Raw genomic sequence first — 15,323 nt, forward strand, 5'->3', positions numbered from 1 at the left:
ATCCCTGCTATGTATATCAATGATCCTAATAATACAGGTAGTATAATAACAGCCTACCCACATTGCACTAAAAAGCCAGTAACTAACCTTAGTATTTAAATGACTAACTTAATGGTGTTCGATTTTATAAGTATAGTAAATAAATACATGAAAATCAATTGTATTTGTTAGTAGCTTTTAAATAAATACACAAAAATTGTTAATAGGTCTACAACCATACATTATGATGTATATAACAAAAGAGTTTTGGTGGTAGTATATTTTACCATTAATTTTTGTTTTAAATCACATTTAGATTGCCGTTGGTCACTTTGAAAAGTATTTTTGAATCGGAACAAAGGGAAATAAATCTGTTTTTGCTATCATTGATTGGCTGCTTGGTATAGACTCAGATGGGCAGGTGCGGCATTGTATGGGTGTAGACGTCTTTAGTGGGGTTTGTCGTAAAGAAGCGACACAGTACGGAGGGCTGGTATCAACTTATACTGGAAAAACTGGTGGGGAAAGGGGGGGGGGGGGGGGGGGTCAAAATTTGAGCCTGGGCCGAAAAATAAATAAACCTTTGCCGGTACGCCTGCCAGCTTCACAACTCCTGGGCAGGCCACGTATTGACGCTGCAAAAATTTAAGTAGTGGTCAGTGGAGTGGTGATGACAAAACGCTACTATTATATAAACTTGTCTTCTTAGCAATTAGCCATGTTCTCGTATACGCATCTTCTGTCTTCACTAAAAAAAAACTCCTTTAAAATTAGATGCTCCTTACACTGTGGGTTGATAGGCTACTACTATCTACAGTTTAGGGTGGGGGTTAGGCCTATTGGACAACAACACTTAACATTATATTAAAGTTGAAAACAAAATAAAAGTTATAACCAAAAGCATATAACTAACCCAAAAATACAAGTCGCTCTATAAAGGTATATTTTCATGAGACAAAAACATACAGATATAAATCTGCATACAGATATAGATATTTGCAAATCAAAAGTTAATACGTTGCTAAGACTACAGCCAGTAAGACATTTTATAAACAGATATTAAAGGGAAGTAAGCCAATACATTATCATCCGTAATTGTGGTTACATTTCAATGACGTGATCTCCCCTGAGGAGACTGGACATTCCTTCCAAAGTAGCCTTTTCTTTCTTCTTGTGTCTAAGAATAGCCGGTCACTGTGCTAATCTATTATTCCCACCGATAACCCAGGAATGTGCGCGAAATTTTAAGTTCCCCATCCCCCTCCGCCTTCTGCTTGCTTTGAGTGTCAACGACACATTCCACACTCGACGGACACAATGGGGAGGCATCGCGCCCAAACCGCGCCAGGCTGGGTGGAATGGGCGGGGTATGGGTGTGTGTGAATGGGGGAGGGGGGTGGGGTGAGGGTGGAAGCTGGGAATGCTCCTCTGGCGATGGTATGCTAGTAAACAGGGGAGGGTCGGTGGACTTTTTTTTTATCCATGTCAAATGCGGAATTTGATTTTTTAAGAATCCAGTAGGCCTATGCGATGTGAAGAGATTCGGGTCAGGCTCGTCGTTAACAAATGGGGGTCGTGGGTTCGGATCCAGCGTTAGATTAAAACTCCGTTTTATCTCAATAAAAATGTTAGGACTAGTATTCGTTGCTTATAGGAGGCTAAAGATATACCGAAAGGAATCTATCGCTTTCAGTCATAAGGGTAATGACCTAAGTCTCAATCAGAGGCGTAGCGACCCTCCCCGGCGCCCGAGGACATACTTTCAATTTGGCGCCCCCCTCGGGAGCAAATTTTCGATTTGCACCCCCCCCCCCCTCGAACTTTTCATTTGCACCCCCCCCCCTCAAACTTTTGATTTGCACCCCCTCGAAGTTTTCATTTGCACCCCCCACTCAAATTTTCAATTTGGCGCCCCCCCCCCTAAGGTCGGCGCCCGGGGACATATGTCCCCCCCCCTCGCTACGCCTCTGGTCTCAATGTAATATAACATTTAAAAACCAAAATCTATACGGTTCAGAGAAGACGTCTAAGACATAAGAAAAAAACAACCCACTCGTTTGATTTTTTTATTTCAAACGTTTTAAATATACAACAGTTGAGTGAATGTGATATATCTATAGGCCTGCCATTTTCGTTTTAAAATATATTTTTTTCTTACTAAAAATGATAAACCATCGTTTTGAAACATTAAATTAAATTAATTTATTATGCACCTTACTGATTGGCATAGATCTAAATCTAGTTTTAAAATAATAAACAATAACAAAGCTTTTGAAAAATCTCTGCAAAAGTATTATTATAATTATACTAAATATAACTGTGAATCAGATAAGAGTTCTTTCTATACTAGATCTAGATCTAGATTCTATATCTAGATTCTAGATGTTGACTAGACCTTCTTAGAAACTTAGCTTGATGGGGGAAAAAAAAACGCAAGTTCTTCGGAATGTGAAATCCGAACTTCAAACGTAGCCTTTTAGTTTTAGCAGATTTGGCTGCTTCGAAAACTGCGTTTTAAAAATGAAGATCTAACTGTAAAAGATTTTATAACTTCTTTAGTAGTATATACATAGAATGTTAACAAAGATGTATAAGTTTTAGTAACTTATTTCGCTAATTATCTTATTATTATTTAATTAATATGGTATGTTTATATGAAACTATATTTTGAAGCGCATTGAACGAACTACAGGTTATGCGGCTTGCACCTGCGATGCGAAGCGATCGGCATATCCTTGCGCCGCCGTATCATTGTAGTCAACGAGAGGGCTTTATTGACGGAGTGTGTGTGTAGTTATTTACGGAATTCAACTTATAGCCTGTAGTACGAAAACCCTGTCGAGGGTTATGGCACTTTACAACGGCGAGGCTAAAAAAGATGTGAACGTGTTTCGTGAAGGGAATCATATTTATAGTGTTACATGTTTCAGTAGTTCAGGGAGTAGCAGTATTCAAAGTGGGAGAAGTCAGAGTACCCAACAACAACAGTGGCACGATGTGAAAGTAAATGTTTTAAGTTCGAAACCTTCGGATATTCTTCAATCAGCCAGTGATTTCAGGGAATCTTTAGGCGGGGTAAGGAATCAGTATTTAAACTCAAGCGATTCTACACAACTTCCGCAAAGTTTTACTTCGGTTCACAGGAATATTTCTTCCACTGATCAGGTAAGAGGTGAAGGTGAAAACATGCACAGCGGGAGCCTACACAGCACCGATCAACGGGCTACTTTCGTGAGTAGCATAAACGTGAGGGACTCGAAACCTCCGCCGATCCCCCCGTCCCTGTTGGGAGGAAACATTGGGCTGACCATTTCGACAAATTCTCCCGCTCATTACCAGAGTGGCCCTTGGCCGGGTGGGAAGTCGATGTCCACAATGGGAGTTCCCCTACCGCTCTCGCCAGACAGAAATGTATTGATCGGTGGCTCTCGTTACCCCGCCCCTAAGACTACATTGATTAACTCGGTAGGGCGAAGCAATAGTCCCGGGCAATCACAACAAATCAGTTCTTCCGTTCAGTACCAGACTGTTTACCATCACGGGCTGACTTCTGGAAATAATAGTTCGAATTATTCAAGCCCTCGTTCTAGTGTGGGTAGTGGAGATTCTAAGAATTCCAGCCCACGTACTAGTTTAACCAACCCTGCTTTGTACGAGCAGAAGTTTGGCAACCAGAGCCCTAGATCTAGCCTTGCTTTGGTAAGTCCTAGGTCTAGCTGGAATTCAACTGGATTCGATTCTAAGCATTCTAGTCCAAGGACTAGCATATCGGGACCCCAGGACCGTATTGGCCTGCCTATTCAACGGATTATTGGTGGATTAGAAAATGATGGAAGTAATGGTAGACCACATCAGCAGATTTCACAGTCTATCATCAGCCTAGGGCCCCGGAATGTGTCTCTGCTCAATGACAACAGATTCAATGAGCCAGCCCCTCCCCACATCTACACTGACCCAAGACAAAGGACTCTCCCACCACAGGCTGCAGTAAGTGTTCATACCTCTACCTATGCAACGAGTGTCAACAACATGATGAACCACACACACAACAGTGGATCTCAAATGGTTATTTCATCCAATTACTCTGTCTCAAATGGCAACCCCTCGTCAAACAGCACCCCGCCTTCTTTACCCGCCAGGGTTCCACTAAATTATAACGGCTCTGTACAACAAAACTCAGATGCTGAAAAGGCCATCGCCGCCCTCACGCAGCAGCTGGAAAGGGATATGAGCATCACCAGCTCTGGATCTAAAAAAGGTCCTGAATCTCCGACTACCCAGATGGAACCACCTCCACCATACCATGGTCCTCATGACGTTCAAACCTCCGTCAAGCATATCAACCCAAATCAGCCACAGAAAACCAACGTCAAACTAGTGGCACCTGTTCAAGGAATCCAGGTTCAAACTGGGTCAGCAAATCCAGGGTCTCGAAATTCATCCATAATTTCACCTGGAATGAAGTCTCATCTTGCGTTCCAAGTAACGCCTCCCAAAAGTAAAGGCCCTTCTGATGCTGAACGTAAACTCGCAGCATTGACACAACAACTTGAAGAAGAAATGGATCATATAGCAGCTGGGGATTATTTTGGTAAGTTGGGAGACGTCTTTCATGCTATATACCTATCGATGCATCAATTTGTAACCTTAAAGCCTACCTTATCCATAATTATAGGCCTAGTTAATATGATATATATATATGATTCTTAAAGCCAGTGGTCATTTGTGAGTGCAGGCATACTTAAAAATAAAAATGTTTAGCTACCTATAGATTTTCTAATATTTAGTAGGGTAGTTTTGTTGTAAAGAAAAAGTAATTAATATTACGACAGGACCCTCTAAATTTGTAATTGTTTCTAGTGGGTCACTCTAATTTCTATTTCACTAGCATGGTAATATAGTACTGTAATAAGGTTTCTTTTATCTGTATCACTGTTTGGGTAAATTTAGTGATACTGGCAAAAAAATGGCTTTGGTATATCCTGCTAGCATTCTTAGAAGGTCAGGGTTAAGTTTAATCTTGAAGTATAAATATGATTATCCAGTAACTTTATGATTGAACCAGGCTGTTGTGATACTGATACGTTTTTAGTGGGATTTCTTTTTTATTTACAAAACATGATGTACCCTATTCAGATTGTTTAAAAAATAAATTTTATAGCTGAAAGCCTACCATATTTGATTATGAATGATTATGTAGGTCATAACATAAATTTGAAAACAATTAATGTTTCTTATACAAAGTAAAATGGGAATAAATTTTAGTTTTGGCAAAGTTTAACCATGTTTTTGTTAGGGTTAATTTTAACAGATAGGCTTCTTTTTATAGAAACCAGATAGTCTGTCTCATCTTCCTTACTTGCAGACTTTCTCTTTCTATCAGGAATCTGACACTAGTGTACGGGGAACTAGATTTATTTCTAGGATTTGAACTCTGGCCCTGTCAGTGTTTCTTCCAGACTTTTTTCTCCGGGGGTGGGGGGGGGCACTTGAAATCTAAAAGTATATATTTTCTATATACATTATATAAATTTCATTTCGTTCGGGGGGGGGGGGGGGACTGGAAGAAACTCTGGGCCCTGTATGTATTTGACAGTCATAGTTTTACCACCAGCTGTAGCAGTATAAGCTTATTGCTGATATGAGAATGATAAAAATTGTGGTTTGGTTAGGTTTGTAATAAAATTTAATGATACAGCAATACAAGCCATTCTGTTAAAGTGGGTTGGCAGTGTTTTTGCTTCATCATAGCATAGCAAATAATTGGTTAAAGGGTAGCAAGTAACTACAAAAGATTTATTTATTTACATAATCCAAATTAAAATAGTAATCTTGAACTTTTGTGTATTTGAAAAACATATATATTGATAAATATAGTTTAACCTGTTGTGTTTGGTGGGGTTAGTTTTTAATTTGAAATAATGTCACTAGTTGACATAGATATAGATATACACAAATTGTGACAAATGTAGGTTTAGCAAATCTTGAATTAGTAGTTTGTCCACTGAAACACTCCAATGGCAATCAGTAATAATAATAATAATAAAACAAAAACTGTATAATAAAGCTAAAGAAAATATAGTCCAAAAAATATATATATAATTTTCACTTTTAAATTTACATGTTAGAAGCTGCTTGTTTGTTGAAATACTTATTCCGTTATCATTTCTTTGCTTTAAGCATAACAGCAAAAAAACGTGTGGGGCTTAAATACTATTCTTATCGCAAAATTAAAGAGTCACTAGATCTATAGTTAAATAGTTTAAAAATTTCTTTGATTTATTGGGTAAAAGATTAGCCATAAAGATATTTAATAAACTATACAAGAGATTTTGAATAATGTTCCAAGAAAAGTTTCTCTTAATAGTAAGTCACTACTTGTTCCCATTCATTCATAGTAATTATTATGCCCAAAATGATGGTGGATATACTGCGTTTCTTTAAATAAAACAACTGTTCTTTTGGGTTTAAAATCTAGTTAGTAAGTTTGGTGGGTAAAGGTAAAAATTGTTTTAATATTGCTTCTACACTAATCTACACCTGATTTAGACTAATGTAAGTATGGCCCTAAAATATTTTTAGAAATGATTCAAAGAGGGGTTGGAAGCAGGCATTGTTAATGAAATTGAAAAGTTAACATAGAGTATTATTACAATGCCGAAGGTAAACATCAAACAGTCTGAAATAGGAAAATTTGTAGGACTTTTAAAGATTGTTTTAAAGATTGACATCGATGCCTGTGGTGGCGTAAGTGTTTTAGATATATAGATCAATCTTCTCAAGACAAGGTGGTGAAATTATTTTTAAATGCTGGTATGTCATAAGGCACTTATTAAAAGAGTTTAGTATTGGTTGTTAAAACAAAAGAAAATAAGATTATTGGTTCAGTATGTCAGTTTGGTTAATCCAAAAGTCAAACTTTTCATAACATTCCAAAATTTAAGCCTATGATTCACCCTGGCAAGGGTATTTTGTTTAACCAGGATCCTTGCTCAGTACACTTCATTGTAATCTGTTCTCTTATCTTGGGAGTTTTTAAAACTTAGTGCTTGTGTTTGATTTCATTTATATATTTTTGATAGGGAGTTCTTAACACACAGGTTTTAGCCTTTCCTTTTAATATTTTTTCATAGACTTAATTAAAAGATATTAAAAAAAGGTGTATTTTAAGGGATAATAAATAGTAAAAATATTACATAGAATAGCTTTAACTCGAACTACTGAGTAGTTTCTTGTTAAAGGATAGACGTGTAAAGGGAAAAAAAAACCTACTTATGCCTAAACAATCTGTCCACTAACTTGATTGTTATGAACTAACTGTATACAATTAGCTGTTGATGAGCTGTTAATGTTTTCTACTAGGCACCTGTGATGCAGATGTGCTTATGTTCCGTCAGTTAACTTCTAGTGTTGCGAGTAAACATAGCATCAATGGGATGAAAATGGTTCCATTTCAACAGTTAATTTTAATTTGCACCCAACTAAAATATCTAAAAAAAATAGTTTATTAAAGATAATTATTATATAAAATCTATAAGTTTATATAACGCAAAGTGGGTATTTTAAAAAACAAAACAATAATAAGCAAGTAATGATAATCTGCAATTTAATTTTGATTTGATCTGGATGGTAGAGTTTACAGCTGTTAAACCAAAAGATTTAGGATCTCAGACTTGAGTTTGTAGGATATCTTTCTCAGCATATTAAGCTCTGATGAGTACCCGACCCACGTTAGGGAAGCCAATGCATCTGAGCTCACCACAGTCAGCTCTTGTATGCCGAGGTAAATGATACAGATGAATTCTACTTCATCTGCCTTTAATATCTTGGACACAAACAGGAAAATATGATGATGAATATTGATTTGAATGGTTTCACACATTTTTATAGCTTACTTGATAATAATGGTAGTCTAGAAATTCCAACAACCTATTCGAGTTTATTTATTAACCATTTCAGATTTCAAACCCCCAAAAATGCATGACATAACCCTTGCCATAAAGGTGAAAAAACTTTAACCCAGTAAAATCACTCTGAGGTTCTGTCAGCCTTTTATGTGATGTATGGCCTTGTTGTATGAAATGTTTGTGTACTTTCGCTTAATAGGACATGCTTCCCTCTCCTGAATATATACAACTGCTCTTGAAACTTTTAGACAGTGAACCTGACTTGAAGGTACCAATGTTTAAATCATTCAGTGACACTGGGTTAGGGTTTAGTAGCAAGGAGAGTTTTGTTGTTACACGATCCTAACCAGTCTGGTGTGGGTAGTCGCCCCGGTGTGTTAGTCAGCTTTAAGCTGTAGTTGTAGGACAAAAAAAGTTATTCTTCTATTTACGGTGAGGCGCGGTACATGGAGCAATAAAAAGGGGTTGTGGGAGGGGAAGGAGCGGTGTAAGTGCGTGGGTAAAGTACTTCATTTCTAGATAATAATAAAACCATTCTGATTATTAACTTGTATTGGGAAAATATAGTTTCAGGGTAAAACCAACAACAGGACTCAGATAAGAGTATTAAAAAGTAGATGTAAATTTTAGGGAAGAACACAATTAATAAACAGAGAATAACACTTGCAACATACTATACATGTCTAGAAAAAAAACCCCGCAGCAAGCAGAGCCCCCATAAGTATACATATTCCGTGGGAAAAATGATTTTCATATCATTAATTTGTTGCGAGCCCCCCCCCCCCCCCCCCCCCCCGATTTGTATAATATACATGTATAGTATACATGTCGCAAGTGTAAACGCTGTGTAACTAAAAGACAAACCCACCAGTGTTGCTTCATACTTTTTTCTCGCGGGGACGAGGGGGGGACGACGACAACGACAACACTGGTAAAAGTAATATGTTTTCTATATAAATTCTTTTTCGTTTGGGGGGTGGGGGGGGGGAGATGCCTGAAAGAAACTCTGTAACATGACTGTAGCCGAACCTCTTTTTCTACACAGCCAATTTTTATCGGTGTCCGTGTTTAGTACCTATCTATATCTATGTTTTTAATTCAACTACTAGTCTAGCTTACATCTCACATTTAATAGATTTAGTGAACATGGTTTAGATCTAGATCTACTTCCATTTTAATTTATGTTAGTTTTAGCTTTTTATCGGTAAACATTTTAATTTAATCAGAACGAGACCAACTGACCTCTTTAACCTTTCAGTGATTTTTATCGACTGCACATACCGCACTACATTGGCTTCTTAAAAAGATTCGTAGATGATGATTTAGTCGAGATCAAATGTATCGTGGTCGTCGCACCGAGGCGTACGTGACTTTTTGTACATTTTTGTGGTTGGCGACGTTGTTTATACCATGTTCACATTTCCGATATACAATGAGTTTTCGAATTCCACGGAAAGTTGGGTTCGATGAGTAAAAACTGTCATATAAGCCTCTTATTAAAAAAAACATTTTTCTATTCATTTTTTTGTTCTATTGGGATTAGGGAAGGTTATGCTTTGTTCAATTTTTCTCTCTCCGTGGCACCACTCCCACCCTTCTCTCGAACCCAACTTCCAATATTAATGTCATTAAAAAAACCCTCCTCCACTATCACTAAAATTGAAGTCTAAAGAACATTAATTACTTCCCAGCCCTCAACGGTACCTATACTGATTTATCCATGACTTAAGAAAATTGGTATCTTCACCTCCCCCCCCCCCCCCCCCCCCCACCCAACACGACCAAGCTATACGTATTCCCGTTTTACAGATGAACTTCAGTAATTCAGTACCTGTCATCGATTCTCTTCTGTGTTGACCTGGTGTCAGCCGGGCGAGTCAGTCGGGGGGGGGGGGGGGGGGGGGTATACAGGGGGAATAGGTTTAAAATCCCCCCTTCACCCCCACCCTTTCATCACGTTATACCTGGTACGATCACGTATTTTAGAAAATAAACCGGTAGTGATCTCCCCTAAACTTTCTCGAATATTCTTATATAAAACAACAGGGGATGGTAACTGGGGATATAGTTATGATTTTTAATCCATTTTAAATACTTAAACTTTTAAAAATAGAATAGAATCTCATAAAAAAAACATTGCGCACCAAGCAAACGCCGAATAAAATCGCGTATAATAGTGCGCAATATTATTAGTACTTTAAAAATTTACATTAGTTTTTTGAGAAATCGGAAGTAGCGTAAATTACTACTTCCAGTCAACGGAAATTACTCAAAATTTAACAGAAGGTAGAGAATTAGATCTTTTACTTACATGTGAAATTTCATTTATCTATCTGAAATAGTACTCAAGTTATAGGCTTTTAAAAAATTCAAAGTAGGAAAAGTACCACTTCCGGTTATCGGAAATCGCTCAAAAGTTGATACGGATCTACGATTTTGATAAAATACTTATATATGAAATTTCATCAACCTAGCTGTAACGGTACTCAAGTTATCGTGTTTACACACGGACAGACACACAGACACACACACACACAGACATACGGACAAGATTGCAAAATTATGTTTTTCCGTATCAGTGAGGTGTAAAACGTCGAGATTTGTAAAAATCTCGATTTTTTTTTTTTGCACGATTACAATACTTTCTCTATACTACGTATATACGAGAAAGTAAAAAATGTGACAACGGAATTCAAATCTTGACAGAACGTTCGTCTAGCGCCCCGGGGTCATAGAGTTCACTCAGGGAGAAAAAAAAAAGTAAAACCGAAAAAAAAATGTCTTGAGGGTTTGAGTTCTAATACGTGTAACGGCGAATACGTCTCGGCGTATGTACGGTATTTGTCGTTAAAGTTACGGTTGACATACATAACCGTAGAGCAACATCCGTATTTACACGGTTTAAATGTTGTGTCATGCGTGTAAGAGGCTTTGTGTCCCCGTGCGTTCGGTTTTTTAAATGTACTACTAGACGGAATTTCCGTAAGCTATAAATAAATTGGGCAATTTAACATGTGTTAATGTATTTTTTTTTACAGAGAAAATGGGGTTGGGGAGGGTTAAATCTATACTTAGACAGAACACTTGTGTACGTTTAAAAAAAATGGTTCTGTAGAAATTGGTGAATTTATATTCTTTAGTTAGTAGTGTGTTGATAGTATGGGTCTGCAAAAATTGACGTTTGATAATATGGGTCTGTAGATAGTGGTGTGTTAACTATCACTTCTGTAAAAAGTGGTGTGTTATTTATTTACTAGCTCGTTTTAATTTTTATAGCATAGTGTTGAAAATGTACAATGTAAACAAATTATAATTTTTTCAATATCGTTGGCATGTTGGCAGTTTTTATTTTGCCAGTATCGTTCTTAGTTTAAGGTTGTTTTTTTTTTTGTACTAGAACATATTAATTAATCTCCATATCGCCATACAATAATACCCTAAAGTTTAACATCTTTCGTTATATGCATATATTACATATATTAATTTCATGTAAATGTTAAATTTAAAAAGTTAGCTTTAAGTACACACGGAGTTTAGATAAAAAAAATGGTTTTAAATCTACATTTAACATTTTGTTGTTGAAATTTATTTCTATAAATAATAATTGCTAAAGGCCAGCCGGATATGCAGATCACGTATTCGTCTTGTTTCGTGCCGAGGTGGGTTTTGGTTTTTTACCAACACAAATAGTTATCTATCTTGTTTAGTCCTTAAATGTGTGTCATAACTTATGTTTGAGGTGTTAGTACACTGCAAGAACAAAATAGTAATCACGGGGGGGGGGGGGGGGTCACAAATAGTTTTCGATCACTGGTCCAACGCTAGCGTTTAGTGTAGATGTTAAATATATACAATGTAGGTTATGAATAAGATAATACTGATTTAGCAAAGCTTGTCCTATATATCAATCGCTACTCTGTCATGCATTTCAATATAATATAGTAAAGACTAAGCGTTGAGCTAGCGTTAGACGTGCGTCCTGTGCTGTTTTACATGAGCACGTTTTACGTTTTCTTTGTTTCCTCTATCGCACTCGCGTAGAAACGACGTGCAAATAAATTTGACGTTCGTTTTCAAGGTCTCTTTATCAGGACGCAATTTATGTGAATTTGTAATATGAGCAGAATCTAGGTCTGTGTTTACGTCATACAATGTTAAATTTTTTTTTTTTTATTAACAATAGACTTAATGTTGGTTTATAAAAGCCCTCAAAGACTGACAATTTAAAAAAAACAAACAACAAAAAACAAAACTTTTAAGCTGTTCCCTTGTATGCATCTGTCCAAAGGGACTGCAGCCCCTCCCCCCCCCCCCTTCCCCACCGTCGGACCAAACATAAATTTAAAAACCGTATATAGAATATATACCCCCAAAGGCCCCCCCCCCCACACACACATAAATTTTGCTATTAAGTAATACGTACCATATATTTTTTATAGAAACAAATTGAAAATGTTAAAGGTTAGTTTTATTTTTTGCCCCTACACTTGAACCCTCAGCGTAACCTGCATGAGAGGAATACCATGGCCTGGGTCACTGCACTGCACTTTCACGGCTCCTGTCGCGGTTTTTTTTTTGGGTGGCGTCTTTTCATTTTGTTACTAAACACACCGTGACGGTTAACTTTGTGTGTGTGTGTGGGGGGGGGGGGGATGGGGGGGGATTTATACCTGGGGCATTCCGGTGATCGTAAAAATGAAAAATCATAGCTCTAGTGAATTACCGGTAATTTTTTTTCTTACAAGTGCAAGACATTTTATTCTGACGCTTTCACTAAACAAAAGTCGAACAAAAAGCCAAGATAAAAACTTGCAATCACAGAGAACCAAGATACCAACATGCGATCACTAACAGAACAACTAAGATACCAACATGCGATCACTAACAGAAACAAGATACGAACTTAATGGACAAGAACCAAGATACGAATATCACAAACAATCACAAACAAAGAACCAAGATACCAACATGCAATCACAAAGAACCAAGATACGAATATGCAATTTAGGACGGTAACCATGATATGAAAATGCTCTCATAAACTGACAAGAAGATACGAACCAACAGCTATAAATGTCATACGCGACACCGTGTATATCAAGAAACATTCTTTTAATTTTAGTGCCCATATTCGCTGCTGGTCCTCGGCGCCCCCCCCCCCCCCCCCCCCGGACACTGCGGATCTCAAATCTCTAATGAGCATAATCCCTGTTTTCGAATCACAAGACAGGAGCACTTTAGCTTTGTTACATAACCTCGGGGTGTAATTATCTATTTCCGTCCCAACGTGATGCTATTTTGCGTTGTTGATTTATCTTCTATTTTTCTTTTGTTCTTGTAATTTTCATACCCAGTTCTTTTATTATAGTTCTTTAGTTTGTTTGTTTTTCTAGTTTTCTTGTTGTAGTTTTATGCATTATTTTTTTATTTGTTTAATTTTTATGTTCTAATTTATGTTTTAGTTTATATATTATCGTGCTATGTGCAGGGACTGATTCTACACAGTGGAGTCCCCGCAATACTATTTTTCCTCCCCCATCTGTCTGTACATTTTATCTTAAAAATTCCTTAATTACAATAAATTAGTGATTATTTTTATAAATGTGTTTACACACGAAACCAGTAATTGAGAATGACAAAGGACAGAGTATTTTAGATAGCTGTGTTTGGCATACCATTTCCGTGTTGATGTTAAAAATTTAGATTTAAAATTAACAACCCCACACTCTAAAAAAACGTTTTCTTATAAACTTGTCGTGGGGCCCATGAAACCCGCGGAGCCCTGAGGTCACGACCTCATCGGACCCCGTGGTTAATCCAACAGTAGCCTGCGTGCCACGTAACGGAATGTTCCTCCCCCCAGCAACTCCCCAGTTCCCAGCGTCTAGATCCAGTGATTTGTAACCGAACCCAGGTGACGCCAGCCAGCTCCTGTATCCAGGGGACCACTTTACCTGCCATAATACCTGTACATTGCATTACCTGTTTCGTTTCAATTGACATTTTTTTTTACAGTCGTACACGTCTCAGGTTTCATACGGTGACTCACCTCCACCCCCACCCCTCGCGCTAAATCCTACCTGTCGCCGTGTATTCACAATGTTATCAAGCTTTTTTCCCCCTTCTTGTTGTCCAATATTTACCATCGACTTTCTACGAATTAAAAAAAAAGTACATTAACCCCCCTCCCTCTGTTTGTATTCTGATGACGTCACGTCTCGAGAACTTAACCCTACCTGAGGTTTACCTAGTCTCTATCACTGTCATTGATTAATTAACTGGCCAGCTCAATAGGTCACGTAGTCTTAGCGTTAATATTGAGTTATAACGGTTTCTTTTTTTACCTTCTAGAGGTGTGTGTGTGAAATTGTTCACGGTTAGAAAATGTATTCGGAACTAAAATAAACTTTTTTTTAACGGTATTTAAAGGTCTTATGACACATTGACTGTGGTCGGCAGTGATGTAGTTCAGTGGGATAGGGGGCTTTGGAGAGTTATTTTTTGAAAAAAATGTTTGGGACCGGAAATTATATATACATATATACACATATATACTTATATAGTATGTCTATAATATACGCATAAGCTAATTCCATTGTTCGCGACCTGAAATAAATATTTACTGCAAACAAAAGATATAGATAACTAAGTAGCCTGCATTTAGTTACGTTACTTATAAGGTATGCATTCGTTTCTTTAATAAAAAGGGGAAAAAGTCTACAAACCACGATAAAGAAACGCAGTTATTCTCGTTTCTCCCTCATCCCGGCGCCCCCTTCCCTTTATAGTGCCTCCCAAATACACCCGTCAACCAGTGAAAGGTGTATCAACACACGTAATGGCAAGTATCGTTTTTGGGGCGAGTCCGCTGAATGTCACGCCCCTGCTGGTTGTTCAAGGTCGGACACGTAAGTGGGTGATGAAGACACTGCCTCACCCGTAGATCCCCCGGGCTGCGTTTGGGGGGGGGGGGGAGAAGTTCCTGGGTGGTCACGCCATTCGATGGGAAACGTTCGAACTAAGGTATCCAGCTGGCTGGCTGTCTGAATGGTGTTAACATCGGGACACTGAGTTGGGGACTTGTGCCATAGAAACACAAAGATGGGATTTGTGCCATTAGAAAATATAATTTGGATAGTATATGAATAGACACGCGAGACTTGTGCCATTGAAACACAAAGATAGGATTTGTGCCATTAGAAAATATAATTTGGATAGTATATGAATAGACACGCGAGACTTGTGCCATTGAAACACAAAGATGGGATTTGTGCCATTAGAAAATTTAATTTAAATGCTACAGGAAAAGTCACATGGGACATTGGGAACAATGTGTGCCAATAGGATACATAATTGAGAAAAGGCACGAAAACAGAAGAGGGATATGAATGAGAATATAGAAAGTAGATATTCTGAAATCTTAGTTCAACTTGCTTT

The 15,323-nt window shown here is 37.6% G+C and overlaps 1 protein-coding gene across 1 annotated transcript in view; it reads left to right on the plus strand.

Moving 5' to 3' along the window:
- The first annotated feature begins 2,736 nt into the window (after positions 1–2,736).
- LOC131955980 (uncharacterized) overlaps positions 2,737–15,323 on the plus strand; it is a 54,999-nt gene continuing 42,412 nt past the window's right edge. Inside the window, exon 1 of the mRNA XM_059320316.1 lies at positions 2,737–4,570. Coding sequence (XP_059176299.1) covers positions 2,827–4,570 — 1,744 coding nt within the window. The 5' untranslated portion in view covers positions 2,737–2,826. The remainder of the gene's footprint in view (positions 4,571–15,323) is intronic.

This window comes from Physella acuta, unplaced genomic scaffold (genome assembly GCF_028476545.2).
Source record: "Physella acuta isolate Inbredline_101_S28 unplaced genomic scaffold, ASM2847654v3 ptg001120l, whole genome shotgun sequence".
NCBI lineage: Eukaryota > Metazoa > Mollusca > Gastropoda > Physidae > Physella > Physella acuta.